The sequence below is a fragment of the Rutilus rutilus genome, assembly GCF_951802725.1.
Source record: "Rutilus rutilus genome assembly, chromosome: 11".
Classification (NCBI taxonomy): domain Eukaryota; kingdom Metazoa; phylum Chordata; class Actinopteri; order Cypriniformes; family Leuciscidae; genus Rutilus; species Rutilus rutilus.
This window is the reverse complement of record NC_140216.1, coordinates 33508607-33527923: the sequence shown is the minus strand read 5'-3', so window position 1 is coordinate 33527923 and position 19317 is coordinate 33508607. Positions and strand designations below refer to the sequence as shown.

The 19317-nt window shown below is 39.8% G+C and overlaps 1 protein-coding gene across 1 annotated transcript; it reads left to right on the top strand.

Moving 5' to 3' along the window:
- Positions 1-679: 679 nt before the first annotated feature.
- Positions 680-14139, top strand: LOC311299748 (zinc finger protein 646). Its single transcript, XM_084423558.1, has 4 exons — positions 680-903; positions 6223-8937; positions 9319-10470; positions 11754-14139. The coding sequence occupies exons 2-4, from the start codon at positions 6437-6439 to the stop codon at positions 12691-12693; spliced, it is 4593 nt and encodes a 1530-aa protein (XP_084279684.1). The 5' UTR covers positions 680-903; positions 6223-6436; the 3' UTR covers positions 12694-14139.
- The last annotated feature ends 5178 nt before the right edge of the window (positions 14140-19317 follow it).

Here is a 19317-nt window from a genome sequence, read left to right as displayed (position 1 = left end):
AATTGTTATAAAAGGATCGAGAAAGACAAAATCAAGTTATAATGTAATACTTCAAACTACTTTAAACTTCTCGTCCAAACTTTTCCAAGCCAACTTAAAGTTTGTCTCGATGAACTTTCGCATCTAGTCAATTTTATAACTGTATCATATATCTCTTTTAATTTCTTTAATAACTGGTTTTATTTTGTGATTGTTTGAATTCCTTTCTGTAAAGCATTTAAATGAAATGTGCTATATAATTAAACTTGCCTTGCCTAATTTATTTATTTATTTAAATCTCTTTTAGACCGTCACTCCCTGAAACCCCCTAGTTTAGGTATTTTAAGGTTTCATTAGGTGTTTATAACATACAAACTATTGAGGAAACAAGCATTTGTGTACTTGATTTCTGACCGAAACCTTAGCCTACTGAAATACATTCCTTGTGACAACAGTCCCGGTCTGCTGTACCATGGTTATTAAACAAATACCATGGATCTGTCATGCTGTAGCTATGTGAAAAAACATGGTAGTAGCTACTTTTTGTTTCGTAGTATTTCACAAAACAGTTGCAGGACACGGTCTGTGTCCTACCTAAATAGCTTTACGAAAACATCTGCTGTGTGATTTTAGTTCAAAATTTTGGTCCACGGTACATTGGACAATGTTTACTTCCAACGCAAACACACGAAGAACGAGCGCAGAGTGACGCGGTGGAGCACGTCCGCAGCTCGCCATCTCCATTCAGCCCGCAGCAGGAAGTGCTGAAATACACCGAGAAAAACACGGTGGAGCCGCCCGCTGAAGAAAAAAAAAAGAGTTAAAATAATAATGGCGATCGGCTGAACATGCCATTTATCCTCCGCGCAATCAAAAAGAGCATAAAACCCCCATCCCTGATCATTGTGCACGTCTGTAAGTCGGGTAAGTAGTTGCAGCTTGAAGGTGTTTGTTTAATTGCACACAATGGCCACATTCATTGAATCAGAGCTCGCGAGCCTCCGGATCTTTGTGTCGCTAGGCTGTTAGCCGATTAGCACTGACCTTACTACTAAAAGCAGAAACCATTTCACAGTAAACGCCGGGAGTGTATCGATTCAGTCAGATCCATACTAGTATTATGGTATCTAGACGGCTATTACTTAAAATTTACGATATCAGTACGGCTAATTTTTTACGAGACTGCACCGTTTGCTCTCCTTTCGCGCTAGTATCATGAGGGGAGGCTAGCGCGTTAGCTGCGGGGGGGTTGTCGCTGTCAGACAGACAGACACATTAAAATAATCGATGCGATCGCGTAAGAGCGCTGGATGTTTTTTCGTGCATTCGAATCCACACACTATGTAGACTAAATAAAAGCACGAATATTTGGACCAAAGCGTTTGACGCTTCGAAAATCATCGTTTTTCCCCTCCCCTCACAGTCGATCTAGCTGCTATAGCCCACCGGCTAATATTTGCACACAGCGACGCGCATCCTGTGAAAAACATACGGGTCGGGATGTAAATTTTGGTCTCCCTCACAACGATGCACACACGTATTTGTCTACAGAAATGCACGTGTATTGAGCCTAAATGGATATACGGTAATTTCTGTCTTAATTCGGGGTTTTTGACGTCTAATGTGGTGAGTCTGGGAAGGGAAAATGACAAGGAATGTCGGGTATCTGCTTTTGTCCGGATAAAAAGCGGGTGTGGGAGCGTCAGGCCAAGGTCATAGCGAAGCGTTAACCGCTTCCATTTTATATAAAAACCAGGTTTTGTTCTTGTAAACGAAAAATATTGTTCTTCGGTTTTTACTGGGGGTCCACATACGTGTTAGGCCCATCCCGTTTGTTTCTTTGTGAGCTGCGCCATTGGGAAATAACAAAATGTTTTTCACAAAAAAAAGCATAACAACATTTTTCAAGTGTAACAGGGTTTTGGGGACTCAGTTTACATATTTTGATTAAGGGGAGAATAATAGCAAAGTTGCTACAAATGATTGTATGTTTTTATGTACCCAGGTGTTTTGCCACTATATTCTAGTTTTTATCTTTCATTTTCATAAGAGTACTCAATGTTTATAGGGTTCCCATGGTCATCAGGGTATTTTAAACAAAAAAGCGTTTTCCACAGATGGAAATGATTAAAATCTTAAATGTCATGGAAATGTTATATTAGTGAATATTCTAGTTAGGTAATGACTAAATACAATGTATAACATGTTTCAGCATTAATATATGCTGCTCGAATGTTTTGGGGGCTCATATACATATTTAGATTAGAGGAAAAATAATAGCCAAGCTGTTATGAATGAACATTAGTGTTTTTAAGCACCCAGTTTTACTCCTCACAAAGCCTCTATGTAGTCTTTATCTTTAGTTTTCATAAAAAAAGTTGAATGTCCTCAGAATTCCCATGGCCATCAGCCAATAGTAATTTACAGGCCTGTGAATTAATTAATTTATTTATTTTTACACATTTTTCTAGTTTTGTTCTGCACATCTATTATATATGGCTGCATATTCTAACTTTCTTGGAAGCCACTGTGATATTTGATCTGTGAGGCCATTTTTTTTTTCCTTTAGACTTTTTGTCAATTGGCCAACCACAAAATGGTCTGAATGATTCATTATTCATTTAAAACTCTTTATCACTGTGTATTTATGCGAGTTATAGATTTAGATGGTTATTTCACTAATATATACATATATTAAATTTTTTTTGGACATGTTACCATAATAATGCCATGTTTTTTGGGTATGTACAGTGATAATTAAGTAGTTAAAATTTAGGGTTGAGAGTCGTTTGAATTTTAGCAGTTCCGATTCTTATTGATTCCTAGTTTCGATTCCAGTAGGGTAAAAATAGTCAAACATTTATCAAACACATTTATTCTGTGTCTTTTGGCAAAACGTTTTGTTGCAAAAAACACTTGACATTTTCCTATGGTTTTAACACAAATACCACAGCAAAACCAACTAATTAATATAAATTTCAAAGTGACATTATTAAAGACAAGTAAACCGTACTAAAATAAGAACAAATTAGCAATAGCACAAATAAATTCAAGTCAAGTCACCTTTATTTATATAGTGCTTTTTTACAATACAGATTGTTTCAAAGCAGCTTTATAGTGAAAACAGGAAAGGTTGTTTTGGCTGTACAGCAGCTTCAGAAGAAAATAGAATCATTGTCAAGCTTAAGTAAGTTCAGTGTTGATTCATTTCCGTTGTAAAAAACCATCAGTTATTAGTTTAGTTCATTTATCTACAGCAGCTCTGGAGAAAACGGTGAATGACGAGTTCTCATACAATGGTGTCAATGCAGTCAGATTAATACTATTGTTGAATATTAAGTGTCCCTTAATGGATCCTTATTAAAGTTTCAAAAGTTATTCAGTCAAGATCAATGAGTGATTTTCTTTCTTTCACTTTAAGGCCTCATTCAGGATCCAATATTCTGTTACACAATGCTTTTTCTTACTCAACTGTTTACGTTCACTTAAGACAAAACTGCCTGTGTTTATGAAGATATTTTGACATAATTTTGTGTATTTGTGCGTTCAAGCGCAAGAAGACGTGTACGAGAACTCCATTCAGCGGGGGGAAAAAACAGCGCAAGTGCCGAATTGAGTTCTCTTTCACGTTGTCTTGTGCTTGAAAAATTAATTATAAATAAATTAAAATGTGCACACAGGAATCGATAAGCGGAATTTCAAATATCTTATTCCAGAATTGGAATTTCGATTACCAAGCCTATTAAAGTTCCACTTAAATATCATATTGTGAAACGTTCAGTACCACATGTATATGTACCACGATATTACCAATAGGTTCAAGTACCACTTGTGCACTGATTGACCTACAAATGTGTATTTGTATATTATTGTATTCATTTTATTCTGCAAAGCTGGACCCATATGGCATTTTGCAGTATGGATTTTGACAGCGTTGATGTCGCTTAAGCATCCAGATGGTCTTGAGTCAGAGACCACTGGTCAGGTTATATACCCTAAGGGTGTGCCATCCTAACTGAGATCACAGATGCTGTGAGATGACTCTAGACTCATTCCACATACAGCAGACTGTGCTATGCATGAGTGATGATCACATAATAAACACTTCATAGAATCTGTATTGCAACTTGTAGCACAAAATATAAAAAACAGTTGAAACCACGATCTGTTAATTTGGTCACAACAGTTTATATTGTTAGATATTTTAGGTAAAGACGTTTGGATGTGGTACATTGCTTAATTTCTGTTATTAAAAATATTAATCAATGAAATATTAATCAATGAAAATGCTTTGTGGTTTTTTATGTAAACGGCATTAAGTAACATTTTAGATTATACATTTTTTTTTGTTAAAGGTGCTCTAAGCGATTTTTAGGGCGAAACATTTTTTGTCACATACAGCAAACATCTCCTCACTATCCGCAAGCTGCCTGTCTCCTAAATGCACTGTAAAAAAAACAAGGTCTCTGTAGACAGCCCAGGCTCCACAAACGGCAACAAAAACAAACTGGCCCAGCCTGGACCACAGGGGACGGGATGACGAGGAGGGGGGGGGTCGAGCTAGCCTCCGTTTTGTTTGACAATACTTCGAACGTCAACAAGAAGTGATGTCACCCAACATCGCTTAGAGCATCTTTAAATGGAAAAAATATGCATGTTATTCTAACCTCAGCTATTTAGATAAGCCTTTAAAAAATATTGTTTCTTCAGTATTTTTCATTATGTTTCCCACAATATATTAAAGTAATACATTTTTTGATACTGGACCTGATGAATGAATAGTTTTGATTATAGTTATAGTCCTATCTTAAATGTGATTTATGAACTATTCATTTGAAATGACAGATATCTATGTAAGATGCATACAAGGATATCACGTTTTTCCAACAAACTTAATGTTTTTGTCTTACTGGGCCCTCATTTTCTGCCAAATCATTTCACATTGAAAGGTTTTGATATCAGTCACACATTGTCTGAACATGGGGTTATTGTTGAGGTGACTCTATTGAAGTTATTGTACTGACAGCAAAATAATGCCATACAGTAGGCTTGAGAGAGGCAGGAAAATAATCCAGTTGAAATTTCTAGTGTTTCATTTTTTTTTTAATGGCCAGTGTGTGTGGTAAAGGAACACTGTTTCTTTCATTCCAGTTGTGTGGTAAGATGAATTGTTCCCCCGTGGGGTCTAATTGAAGTGAATTTGTGGTCATGCATTTTATTTAGCCTAGTTCTCTTGGAGCAAATTCCATTTGAAATAATAAAAACTGTGAGATTTAAGTTTGATCATGAATACAAAAGTGCCCTAATGCTGTACTGACACCAAACACACTGAACCCTTTTATTGAACTCCCAGCTACCAATGTTATATTTGTATTAAACTGGTTTTGTATTTAGGTTGGAGCACAAGTAACCAAATTTCACTTGCTTTAGTAATGAAAATCTTAAAGCAGTGGTCAGTCTTGGTCAAGAATCTCAAAAATTATTGGTCAGTCTTAATCTTGGAACTGATGTGCTGCCAAGACCTCGTCACATGTGGCTTTAAATTAAAAAGATTTCCTCATAAACCAACCGTTATGCCATAAAATTAGTCAAGACTACATTATCTATAGTTATGAATCTGAACATGAATGTGGTACATGGGACAGACTGAATGACTTTGTAAATCTAGCCCATAATGTCTTCATTGTTGAGTAAAATAAGTTAAACCTGGTTTTGGTAGAATTATGGATTAGCTTGACAATTAGACTGAACTTTACCTACACTATGTACTGACAACCTATTTTGAATTCGGCTTATATTTATTGAATGTACTGGTAATTTGCTTACTGTTGGTAAAGTTTTGCTTATAATGGTTTCTGTAGCTGTGATTTATCAGTACAGTTGACATCAAAGGAGTGATGTTCACATACACAAAGCTGGCTTATTTCAGCTATTTTGAACCCGTGTTTCTGTCATATGACCTAAATATGAGATCAAATGTGTCAATGCTAATATCACGTAATGTGGCCACATGCCTATCACAGTGAATGTTTTTGTCAAAGGCTCTTGGTTACCCTTAATGAACAGCTTTTATAACCTTTTTTGCTTGCTACGCATCTGTTTTTAAAGATTTTTTTAAACTAGCATTTAGATTTATAAAATGATTCTGTCATTTAAGTGTATTTTTTAACACTACATATATTAAAACAGGGAACGTAATTACAGTGTTAAATTAAAATAATGTTTCTTTTTGTATCTTCTCAGCTTTCCTCTGATGCCCCACAACTGTCCAGACCCTCTCTGAACTGCTGTGATCGAGTGGAATTGAAAGGCTGATTGGAGAGAATATCTGTCATCCAGGTAAAATGGCTGATACTACAGAAGCAGAGAGCTGAACATCACACATTGCCCCCTTTTCTTCTTTGTTCGAGGATCATTTTATGTGGACATTTCCCCCTTCCATTTCAATTTTCTCATCATGGCTATGCATGATATGAATCGTGCCAAGGGTTTCCCTTGCAAAGAATGCGACATCATTTGCCCAAGTACACCTAGCCTACTGGAGCACATGAAAGCACACTATCATCAAGAAGATAATGGCAGATTTGAATGCGAGCAGTGTGGACGCATTTTTAAGCATGCCAGTAGCTTGGCTTCTCACAAAAAAACTCATGAGATGGGCTCCTTCCAGTGCCCGGTCTGCACCAGAACGTTGCCCAATGCAGTGGCGCTAAAAAACCACCTCCGCATCCACACCCTGTCTCCAAGTGCCCAAGCAGAAGAGGAGAACGATGACAATGTTGACGAAGAGAGGGATTATAATCTAGCACAAGATCTGTCTGAAGCAGCTTTCAGGAGTCACATAAACAACAGTGGAATAATGCCTGGCCACGACCATGACAAACAGAAATCTCCAGGATCTGAAGATGCCTGGGACAGACCATTTAAATGTGACCAATGTGAAAGGACATATCGACATCATGGCAGCTTGGTTAACCATAAGAAGTCTCATCAAGAGGGCATGTATAAGTGCAATGTCTGTTACAAACAGTTCAATAATCTTGCAGCTCTCAATGCTCACGAACGCACTCATTCAAAATTTAAGCCCCTTGGAATGTCCATGGGGGCTCTTGTGCCTGAAGCACAATCTGACCCTCGTCCCCTTGGACCCCAGAACGATGACATGATACCCAGCTTTTGCCATCTTTGTCAAGTGGTTTTGCCTAATAAGAATGACTTTCAAGAGCACCTTACGTTACATAATGCTGCATCATCTTCGTTGGGGCTAACACGTAGTTTCCCTGGGATAGTGCCTCATAGTTCTGTTCGGTCCCCAGCTGTGAATTCTTACACACCTGCTCTAGGTGACCCTCTTCCACTGCCCCCATTACCCGACAAGCGTTATGACCCAATGCTAGGCCCTGCTGTTAATAATCCCATATATACCTGTGCATATTGTGGAGCGGGACATCCTGACTTAGAGAGTCTCAAAATTCACTATCTTACCCACGACCCTCATACCACAAGCCATGCTCAAGATGGTCCTGCTATGTTAAATTCTAATGGACTGGCTTCAAACTCTCAACCATCAATATCATCATCCAATGGTGAGACAAGGTCTCAGGCGCAGTCTACAATTGATGATGCTGAACGCAAATTTAAGTGCCAAGAGTGCGGGAAAAGCTATCGACATGCTGGGAGTCTAGTTAATCATAAACGCTCCCATCAAACTGGTCAATATCAGTGCACTGTTTGCTGTAAGCAGTATCCACACTTAGCAGCCCTTCAAAGTCACCTCCGTAGTCACAAAACCCGACCAAACTCACAATCGATGGGTACAGAGGGAGATTGGCTTTCCTCTGAGCCACTCACAGGGCTAGACTCTCAACAAGGCTTTGTACATTCTCAGGATCAGGAGAGTGGTGCAGCAACCCCAATTTCACTGCCTGGTAATCTTGGTGATGCAGCACACTTTGTCCCAGATGGTTCCCATAACAGTGGCCTGGATTCACTGGAATTCCATGACCGATTTGACGGCTCTCTAGCTCAAAGCAGTTCTGGTCACTCACCTCTTCCACAAAACCATCGTCAACCAGATAGAGTCAACCAAAGCGGTATGACCAATGGTTATTTGAGTAACATAAGCTTCCATAGTGCTGGTGGTGCCTCTCTGCCAGGCAGTGGCAACCTCAAAGAAAGTACTCGTCAGAGACGTGGTCACAACCAGATGCCGTTTGGAGGTCCTCAAGACAACTCCCAGGGCAACAGTAAGAGAATGGATAACAAAGATGATGATGATGGAGAGGTTTATCAGTGCACAGTCTGTGGAAACCATTATGCCAGCCTAAGGGCACTTCGTAGCCACTTACGAAGCCATGGGGTTAACCAAGGGGCAGGACCCTCCTCTGCCCTCTCTCCAATTGGTGAGCAAGAGTGGAGGAGGCGACAAGAGGGTAATACAACCAGTCTTTTGATCTGTAGCACATGTGGACAGAGTTTCAGCAGAAAGCAGGACTTGATTAACCATCAGCTAGTCCATGGACCTCCCCGGGCCGATGGATCTACACAGGGCTTGGGAGGAACTAGCTCTAATTCTAATGGCAAAATGGATGGAAGGAACCACATTTGCGTTGACTGTGGCATGTTCTTTGCAGATCGCCATCAGCTGATCACTCACCTGTGTCCAGGCAAGGTGAGAGTGGGGGCATTGAACAAGGGTATGAATGGAGCTAAAGGGATGACGGGTGGTGCTGGTACCAGTGGCAGCGGGGGCCCAGCAAACCCTCAGCAGATGCCAGGCTCTGATGATCGGCCCCACAGGTGCGACCAGTGTGGAAGGGGTTACAGACACCCCTGCTCCCTGCTCAACCATAAGAAATCTCACAAGACTGGGGTCTTCCGCTGCCTTGTCTGCCAAAAACGCTACTACAACCTACTGGCTCTCAAGAACCACCAGAGGACTCATTTTGACTTAAAGAGGTTAGCCAGCATTGCATGTGCCCTATTATACTCTAACTGTTTAGTTCTCTTTGCATACTTTGAATACTTATGTATTATCATGAGTTCCCCACTCATGTGATTACCCAGGTCATCACTGAATGAATAGATTTTAATGAAATTTTGTGTCAAGGCAGTGTGCTTTGGTGATTTTTCCCAGGGCAACAAACATAACTCATACTGATGTACACACATACACGCAGTTGAGTCTGAATTTCATAATGTCTGTACCCCATTTGAGCATTGTGTAGTCATCTTTGTATTTGTAAGGGGAACTTCCCTCTTTCTGTTTCTTTTTTTTAAAGTGCATTTTAACACTGCTTTCTTATCTGTTTGTTTTTGTTTGTTTTTGTCTGTTCACAGGCACAAGTGTGAGGAGTGTGGCAAAGCCTTCAAGATTCAAAAGCAGTTGATAAATCATCTACGGCTGCACGAAGAGCACAGAGCGAAGACTGGAAATCGAGACCAACGTGTTCAAAGCATGTCTCACCCCAATGGTGCCCGCTATGAGGGAGGCCCATCGCAGCTTCAAGCTATGAGGATGGGAGATCCAAAAATTCAGAATCCTCCTGTGAACACTAATTATGGTCAACCTCAAGATTTCAAGAAACCATATGCGGGGGCTAGGGCCCAGCAAGTGGATGATGGCAGCGGCCGCCGCCCCTTTGCTTGTGATCAGTGCGGACGTACTTACCGTCATGCTGGCAGTCTGGCCAATCATAAGAACCTACATAAGATTGGTGAATACCACTGCAACGTGTGCAACTCCACTTATCCAAATCGACTGGCAATGAAGAACCACCTCAGAATGCATTTCGCTCTGAAAAAATATACCTGCTCTGACTGTGGTAGGGGTTTCAGGAACCAGAGGCAGCTTGAAACACACACCGGCAACCAGCTCTGCAAAGATCTTCCTGTTCCCCTTCCTGGTCCCAGCGTGCAAACTGCTGCTCCTCCAACCGAATATGAATGCGATGGGTGCTCTCAAGTCTTTACTACAACCACAGATCTGGCCTCGCATAACTGCAGTTCCCAGCTTCCTTCTTCCTCTGCCTCCCTCAACAGCTCTAATATGAGCATGGAGACGGGTGATCTGGGATCTCCAGAGCGTGAAGAACGCCCTTTTAGCTGTGACCTTTGTGGCTGCTCTTACAAGCATGCTAGCAGTCTGCTCAACCACAAAAACACACACAAAATTGGCAACTTCAGCTGCTCATATTGTGACAAGCCGTACTCCAACTATATGGCCCTGCGCAACCACATGCGTATCCACACGCAGAAGAAGAGGCATATCTGCACAACCTGTGGCAAGGCTTTCCGGCTGGCCCGCTTTCTTCGGAACCACCAGAGAGTCCACGAGGAAGGCCACACCCGGTTTGGCTGCCCCACCTGCGGGAAGAGCTTCCAGGGTCGTTCTGGGCTGGCCAGACACCGCTGCGGGGACAACCAGGTAGGCAAGGAGGGCGTGAGGAAGGACACTTCAAGCACAAGAGAGGGAGAGGAATACCGGTTCACGTGAGTTTACGTCTGTTGTTCGTGTTTTTTGAAGTGAACTAGTAAAGATCACAGGTTTCTACATGTCTATTACAGGTATATGATCTCCAATCCGGCTTCCTCGGGACCATACGCGTGCCGGAATTCGGATTTTTCTGAAGTTTGGACAGTATGATTAGTGGAGACCAGATAAGTTACCCCCCTTTGCTTTCAGTTAGCAATATGTACTAGATTGTTAGGATGTCTTGATATAATAGGTACATTTTGATGTACTTACGAGGTAGATGTGTGTGTATTGTACTAAATACAGCCAAATCTTATTGATAATATTCTAGAATGTCTGGTATAGTTTACTGTTGTTACCATTTGAGCATTCAGTTGCCATAATAATTCATACTGACCATCTTATATTAGTTGTAGTGCTTCCAGGAATAAATACTGATTTAGGCCCAACAGCACTCAGCAAACCGTCCATTTATTAAATGCACGTTTCTTAAGTACTATAAACATAGCTTTGTTTGCTACTGTGGTGAAACATAAAAATGTTTCATTTGCTGTTGAGACAGTAAAAGGCAAAAGGAAGAAACTTTTTTTAAAATGTGTCAACATACTAACACAGAACTTCCATACTAACAAATTACATAAATGATCAGAACAAAAATGTATAGAGAAGTCCAAAAAAAAAAAAAAAGGTACCATACTGCTTTACCACATGTGCTTGGGAAACAAGTTCACCACACTTTTGTTATGCTAGATTCTGACCAGAATTCAGGTCCAAATCCCCAAACCTTATTTGCTGTACAATTTTGTAAGCATTTGAAAGACTTTCTGTGTGTACTCATTCTATACTTGGTAACATATTTACCAAAATATGAGTAAATACTATGAGTTTGAAAACAAACAGTGACTTGCAGTACATTTTTATAATGTATTTGTGAGGACTAGGTTTGCCCTGTAGGGCAACAGTTTGTATTTTACCACCATAAATTATACCACTGACTTCATATTAACACTAAACACAATTGGTTGATACTTTTATCATTCATATTCAATTTATTAACTTCTTTAATAGGCAATGCTATTCAAGTCACCCTGTGCAAGCTGAGACAGTTTTTTGAGTTTTGGCAGCTGGATTCAAGATCATATACCTGTACTTGTCTATCCATCAATGCTGTTATCATAAAAGTCAACAACGTACCGTCAGGTTACTTTCAGACTAATCTAGGTTACTAACTATAGAGGGGTTAAAAGAACAATGAGCAGGTGAGATTTACTTTTTCTCTCCTCTGTCTCTGTCTTCACAGTTGTGACCAGTGTGGCCGTTCTTACCGGCATGCCAGCTCACTCCTTAATCACAAAAACACCCACACCGTCGGCATCTACCACTGCGCTGTGTGCCTCAAGACCTACTCTAACCTGCTCGCACTCAAGAACCACCGTCGCATTCATTCTGAAACTCGACGGCACCGCTGTCCAGAATGTGGAAAGGCTTTCCGCGTCTCTTCCCAGTTACAAAATCACCGCCGTGTGCACCAAAAGGAGCGGGAGTTTGCCTGCACTCTTTGCCAGCGGAGCTTCCCTACCCAGGCTAGCTTCCGGCTCCACTTGGAAATGCAACATGGCCGTGCCCCAAAAACATCGCAACAGCCTGGGGTTTCGTCCAGTGGCTCTAATTTGGGTTGGGGCTCTGGGCTTGACCTTACGCTGATGCAGGCCCAACGATTGGATCCTAATGGGCTCCCAAAGCTTAACCCATCACGCCATGGCCCCAGTAGCAGCAGCTCATCTGGGCAACAACAACAACAGCAGTTACAGCAGAGTCGTAATGAGGCGGGGTGTAAGTCGCATGTCTGTGATCAGTGCGGCCGTGGTTATCGGCATGCCAGCTCACTTCTGAATCACAAGAACAGCCACAAGATGGGCACCTATTTCTGCAACTCCTGCCAGAAGGAATTCTCCAACCTGATGGCACTCAAAAACCACAGACGCATCCACACAGAACCCAAGCGTTACCAGTGCCCGGATTGTGGCAAGGCTTTCCGTGTCTCCACCCAGCTCATCTGTCACCGCCGCATCCACACCAAGGAGAAGCCTTTCTCATGTCAGCAGTGTGATAAGCGCTTCTCCAGCAAATCCAACTTAAGGCACCATCAAAAGGTCCACTGGAACAGTTCGGCTCCTCCTACTGGTCTGAACATGGGTACCACCAACTTTTTGGGTATGCCATCTGGGCCCTTTTTATAGTGGGTTATATTTGGGAAGCAGAACTTGCAGTTTGTTTTGGATATCCATGCCAAGGCGTTTGGAGGTGCCAAAACCCCCTTTCTCACTCCCCCATCTTCATCTCTAGTGCTTGAGGGTGTGGCTGTGAGGCTTTTGTTGCACAGGTTGTTGTTTAGGTTAAAAGAACTGTCCCTGCATGTACCCTGAAACAGTGGATTAAACATTGACTGTTAGTTTTAGGTCATAGTGACATTTTCCCCACCCTTACCCTCACCCTAAACACCACAGGTGACCTTATTTGCATTTTCATAGTTCCCTTTGGGGGTGGGGGACATTGAGGGCCACTGCCTTCATTTCTGATACCAGCCTTTCGAAGAACTAGCTGCTGGCGTCTTGTTTTAATTCTTGAAAACGAATGGCTTTTGGATGAGACATTTCCATATATGTTGTGTATAAAACAGCACATTTCCCACCATGGTACTGTTACGTCAGTATTGTTTTTGTGATGTCACAATGGGAAGGTTAAACTGTAGCCACATTAGGTTAAAAATGGATGCGCATCCCCACGGTCCAGGTAATGTCACAAGAAACAAGCGTTTGAAAAACATACATTTCATCCCATGCCCAGTTACCGCTTTGATGACAGCCTTCAAAGCATTCACAATTTACAATCCTAGACAATACAAAGAAAACATGTTGACTGTCTGATGAATTCTGAGACATGTCGAGCAACTTGTATGTTTAACAAGTAGAAGTAACTATGTTTAACAGTGTATAGAGCGTAATTGAAACGTCTTCAGTTAATTTAGGCAACACATTTCTGTGTTGTATAGGACTGTCAACGTTTTTTTTTGTATTCCTCCCCCTTTCTGTTGATGTTTTAACTTTTCTAACTTGCGTGTTCCTTGCAGCACGAAGATGAGCTTCAAACATTATTATTCAGCAGATGACAGCATTGCGCTTATTGGGTTCATTTCTTAGTGGCATCATTCGTTCGTTCTCCCTTTAATTTTATGATGTTGCTCAGAACCCATATTTTAAAACTGCAACTAACTTGCTAGTGTATAGAAGCGATAGGTTGTGCTGAGAAAAAAAAAAAAGAGAAAAGCGAAAGGGGGAAAAATGTATATTGATAGGCTTGTAATGGCATTTGGTTTTACCTTGTATTGTATTGTACCTCTGACTGTATTATTTACAGGAAAACTTTTATAAAAGATCACTGTAGTATGCATTTTATTTATATTAACACTTGTAACTGAAAACGTTAGTTTTAGAACTCCCAGTTTTAGGATTTCTTGTTTCAACCCCTCTATTCCCCAGAGGCTATTGGACATGGAGTCAAGAATGGCAGGACTCCTAATGAACACTTGTTATAGTGACTGTAATCTCCTATTTTGTTGCCATTATTTGTTATGCTTTTAAACGAACATTTCTGTCCCTTGTGCAATAAACAGGGAACTGTAATAATGTGTGTTTTGTTTGCAGTACAATGAGTGTAAACATATCACTGTATCATTATTGCCTTTCTCGCGTGATGTCGTGACTGTCCCCCCCACGCTCATGTCAAGATTGGATGTGCCTGTTTCACTCTTTGAGCGCGCACGTTAAGGAATGATTTTGTTGTCTTTACAATCAGCAAGGCAATCTTATTTTAACTCCTCAGTTACACCTTTATATTAACCCCATGTATTTATTTGTTTTGGGCTTTTTTTTATTTAATTGCATTTTACTATTTTGAGCTTGTTTTCAGCCTATATTACCTGGGAGCACTGGTGCTAAGTCAATTGTATTTTGAGTGAAAATGAAGTTGTATGCGCTATGATCAGAGCATGGGACGATTATATATTTACATACCTATGTCCTTGCAAATTTTACACAATTGGATAGAAGGAAATTCTTCCCAGGTGCACAGTTGCTACTTTGATTCCAAATATAAATTATAAAAGTTTAATTTTTTTTCCTTGTTTGTCATTATATATATATATATATATATATATATATATATATATATATATGTATGACTATACTTTTATGCACTCGCACACATACGTATATATATATGTGACTGTATACTTTTTTTAAACTACATTTTGATAATTCATTTCCTAACAGAACATGTTTGAATTATAACCTCGATGCTCTCAAATAATAAAAATAAATAGCTGGAAAATTAATGTAACACTCACTTCAAATTTATGTGTGATTTTAAAGTTTGTCACTCATGGTTGTTGTTCTAAAAGAGTCACCAACATTTGGTTTCAATGTCATGGTGTCTTTGTTAAAATCTGATTTTTATGAATTATGAACTTTAGGATGTGTAATGCACCTGACGGCTGGGGTAAGCCGTTTGTTTACTGTGGTCAGTAAGATTTTAGATGAGAACACAACATATTCCTTACTGTTACTTATTTAATAAACCACATAGGATTTTGCTCTTGACGCTTGATTTTCTCACATACGAATAATACCCTGCTTCTTGACTCATCGCCAAGTTAGATGATCTCTTGTTGCTAAATCTAGATATCCTTCTTGAAACTTTTGAACATTCCTCACTTTTGGTAAATACACAGTTATAAAATATTTCTCTATTCTGTATTTTACTGATATAATGAATTCATGAATTCAGAATAATGTCTCAAAAATGGGGTTGTGTCAGTGGTTTCCCTCTACATTTTACACTCCAGACAGTGGAGTTTAGACAGGAGAGGGGGAGAGCAATTGGGACATGTCCTAGTCAGACTAGAACTTGCGTCCTTGTGAGCGAACAGCTTTGATATGTCCTTGAGCCGTGTGACGTGTCATGTTCACAGCAGTTGTTTTATCTAAAGTGCAAAAGTGTATGCCATTATTAAGGGTCAGTTCACCCAAAAATGAAAATTCTGTCATCATTTACTCACCCTTATGTTGTTCCAAAGCCATATGAGTTTCTTCAAAAGAAGATATTTTGAAGAAGTTTGGTTACCAGACAGTTGACGGTAGCCACTGACTTCCATAGTAGGAAAAAAATTACCAACATTCTTCAAAACATCTTTTGTTTTCAACAGAAGAAAGAAACTCATATAGTATTGGAACAATATAAGAGTGAGTAAACGATGACAGAATTTTCATTTTTGGGTGAACTATCCCTTTAAATGGCTATGAATCAGCCCAAAGTCAGAACCAGAGTAAATCAACAAAAAATAGGGTGATTAAATGTATCACAGGCCAATTAAATGTAAATAATATGCAGATGTGTCTATAATATATGGGCATTTATGTTAAGTATTGCATCAAAAGCGACCACTGCAGGTGTCTTAAGAAATTACCGCGCATGACATCAGCTACAAGAAAAGCGCGCCATTTCTCCACCGTAGTCACGCCCACGGACCGTTGGCTGAAGGTCTGGCTACGCGAGACCACCGAGCAAGTAGCAACAGACATATCGCATTTCCCAAAGGTAACGAATCTAACGATTAAAGCAATTTAAGTTTATACAACACTGCATTGGTCATATTATACAATATGCCATTTAAAGTTAAATCAGAACATTTAGCCTAATATAGTTTTGCCCACAAACCGAAGCTGGCATCAAGCTTGCGTTTGCGTCCAGAAATGGCCGTTGACGTACACTGACGCCATAACAATATGGCTGGCCTGAGGTGAAAATTATCTTTGAATATTCGACCTTATTCAGAGCAGTGCCATGACAGGTGTGAAAGTGAGCCTGTGAGGGATAGACTTACTGTGTTTCCAATGGCATCCGCCGTAAAAAGCTGTATAAAAGCTCTTAGATCAGGGGTTTTCAAACTTTTTATGTGTGTGGACGGTGGACCACTATTTGAAATCAAGAATTTTAGCGGACCACCTCATAATACACATAATAAAATGTCTACACAGAGTCCTACCTGATTTAATCTGCACCTCTAAATAGGCTTACTAGCTCTAAAACTATCATTGGTCATCACATCAGTAGCCTACAACAGGCTTGTTAAAAGAAAGTTTAGGCTACTGCACACAACGGCTGCCACATATTTAATTTATTTATTTACTCAAGCGTCTGAGGGCATAATCAGGTTCATTTGAACAACAGGCTTATTTCCATAGCAATGGAGTATGAAATCTATACAGTAATAAGAACACTGGAATATAGTCAACATTTCAAAACCTTTGGCGATTTTAGGGGATTATTAATCTTCAGAGTTTTACAAGTCCTCAAAAAGTACATAGGCTTGAGTTTGTCCACTTAACAGCACATCCGCAAAACATTTAAGAAATGCGAGATCAAGAAACTAACTGGTAATTAAAAAAGTAACAGGCCATTCCATTTATAAACATTTCGTTTCATATAAACTGCTTATGCCTAACTGTGCGTTCACACCGGACGCGAATAGCGCGTCAAATTCAATAAGGGATCATATGTCAAATTCGCGCCTGCCGCGTCTGGTGATATGCTTGACCACTTTGTATCAATTCGCGCGTCAAGAGCGAAATTGACTCGCGTAAAAACGAAGCGAAATTTCGTTCGGTGTGAACGCACCATAAGGCTATGCGTGTGATGTGATAATGAGAACATATTTGCCTCTGCCCTTTTCTCTTCAGAGAACCTGTTGCTATCCACCGAACCAATGTTGTGGTTCTAACGGCACTGAACCTGAATGTCACGGCCGAACACCACTAGGCTATTTTAGTAATCGCACAATAACTTGACAAATTAATAAAAAAAAATATATCAATATAGGCCTACATATTCTTTTTACTTTTTTTTTTTATGGGAATTTCCTGGTAAAATGAAGGTAAAAAAAATATTATTTTATGTTTTATTTTGCCTTTCCACGGACCACCTGCAGTACCCTCACGGACCACTAGTGGTCCGCGGACCACAGTTTGGGAATGGCTGTCTTAGATCACTTGTAATTTTCCACAGCTCATAGTCTCTTGAAATTTCTTGGAAATATATTTTTGCTGTGTTTTGTCAGCAGAACAATCCAAAACGCATTCAATGACAGTACAACCCACGGAAGAGACTCTAATCTATCCCTCAGCCTCAGTTTCATTCCTGCTAAATTCAAAGATGGCGCTGCTGTGAATAAGGTCCATAACTTGGTCTTTTTACCCATGTGAATCCATCAAATGGCTTCAGAAGACTTTAAATATAACACAAGAGCCATACTGACTTTGAGATAATAATCAGAACATTTTTATGCAGGTATCCCCATCTTATTCACAAAAAATTACAACTTTTTTATAATTGCATATTGCTTTTGGGATACTGAGTGTGGATGTAAATTCATCTGATTCACAGGTGCTGCTGGGTGCAGAATAGTCTATGAATGAGTGAACTGGTTGATTGAGGTCTTGGAGTGTCCACTAGATGGTGAAAGATCCTTTAGGTAAGTTTTCACCTTTAGACAGACTTATCTGTTTGGCCAGTTTAGTAGTCTAGACATGTTTCTTCATTTTATTTCAAAGGAACACTGCACTTGAGAGCAAGAGAATGCAATTTGCAGCTTCTCAATTCAGATTTAGCTGAGGCATTTACATGTGAGAGTCCATACAGGTCCTCCGCATACAATTTTATTGACAACTTGTACCTGTTTTGAGGCTGTGAAGTCCATGTTTTGGGTCCTGCTTGAAAAGTGTACTTCTGAGGATGTGGAGTGAACATTGCATGTTTACACCTATAGAAACTACATGCATAATTCATGTTTTGTCTGAATTGAGAGTCAAACATTAACATAGAAAGCTTGTAGCTCAAATAGTACACAGTGACTAAATTATTTTTAAACGAAAATGCACTGCCTGTTGCTTAGCAACTGGAAAACCAGCCCTTCATACCTGCCAAGTTTGGCAAGTTTCCACTGAAAGAACTAAATTAATTAATTTAGAGTAATGATAAGCACTTGTTGGTCTTGCACAGCTCCCAGGGCATCTTCTGGTGCAATCAATAACAACGTAATTGAGCAAAACTCCATTATCTTTCGGAATAACTTTATCTACTTTGCACACAGGGGGTCTGGGGTGAATGTGGCTGGCTTAATAGTTAATTGAAAGTGTGTCCAACACTTTACAGTGGATGAAACATCTTTAGCACTATTCAGATAGAATTAGTTTGCTAAATGACAGTTGAGTTACAATTACTAGTCAAGTCAAGTCAAGTATATTTGTATAGCGCTTTTCACAATACAGATTGTATCAAAGCAGCTTCACAGTATTAAATTAAAATAATACAGCAAGGTTTGTTTCTAGTGGAATTTATTGATTGATAAAATTAAATATCCCCAAAATATCCCCAAATGAGCAAGCCAAAGGCAACAGTGGCAAGGAACCGAAAAACTCCATCAAGTGACCTAATGGAGAAAAAAAAAAACTTGGGGAGAACCCAGGCTCAGTCGGGGGCCAGTTCTCCTCTGGCGTTTATGAACTAGAGACAGGATTTAACTGTAAGATTAAAAATATTATATGAATTACTAGGAGGGCATCTTATTTCATCAACTGACTCAGATGTGACTTCTGTCATTTGTTCTGTTGTTATAAATTTACATTTGCACAAACATTTTATGTGTTATTAAGGGAATAAAAGGTGAGGATCAAACCTGATGCTGCTACCACAGTGGCCGTTCTGATCAAAATCTCTTTATTGATTTTAGTTTTTATTGCCAGCATACT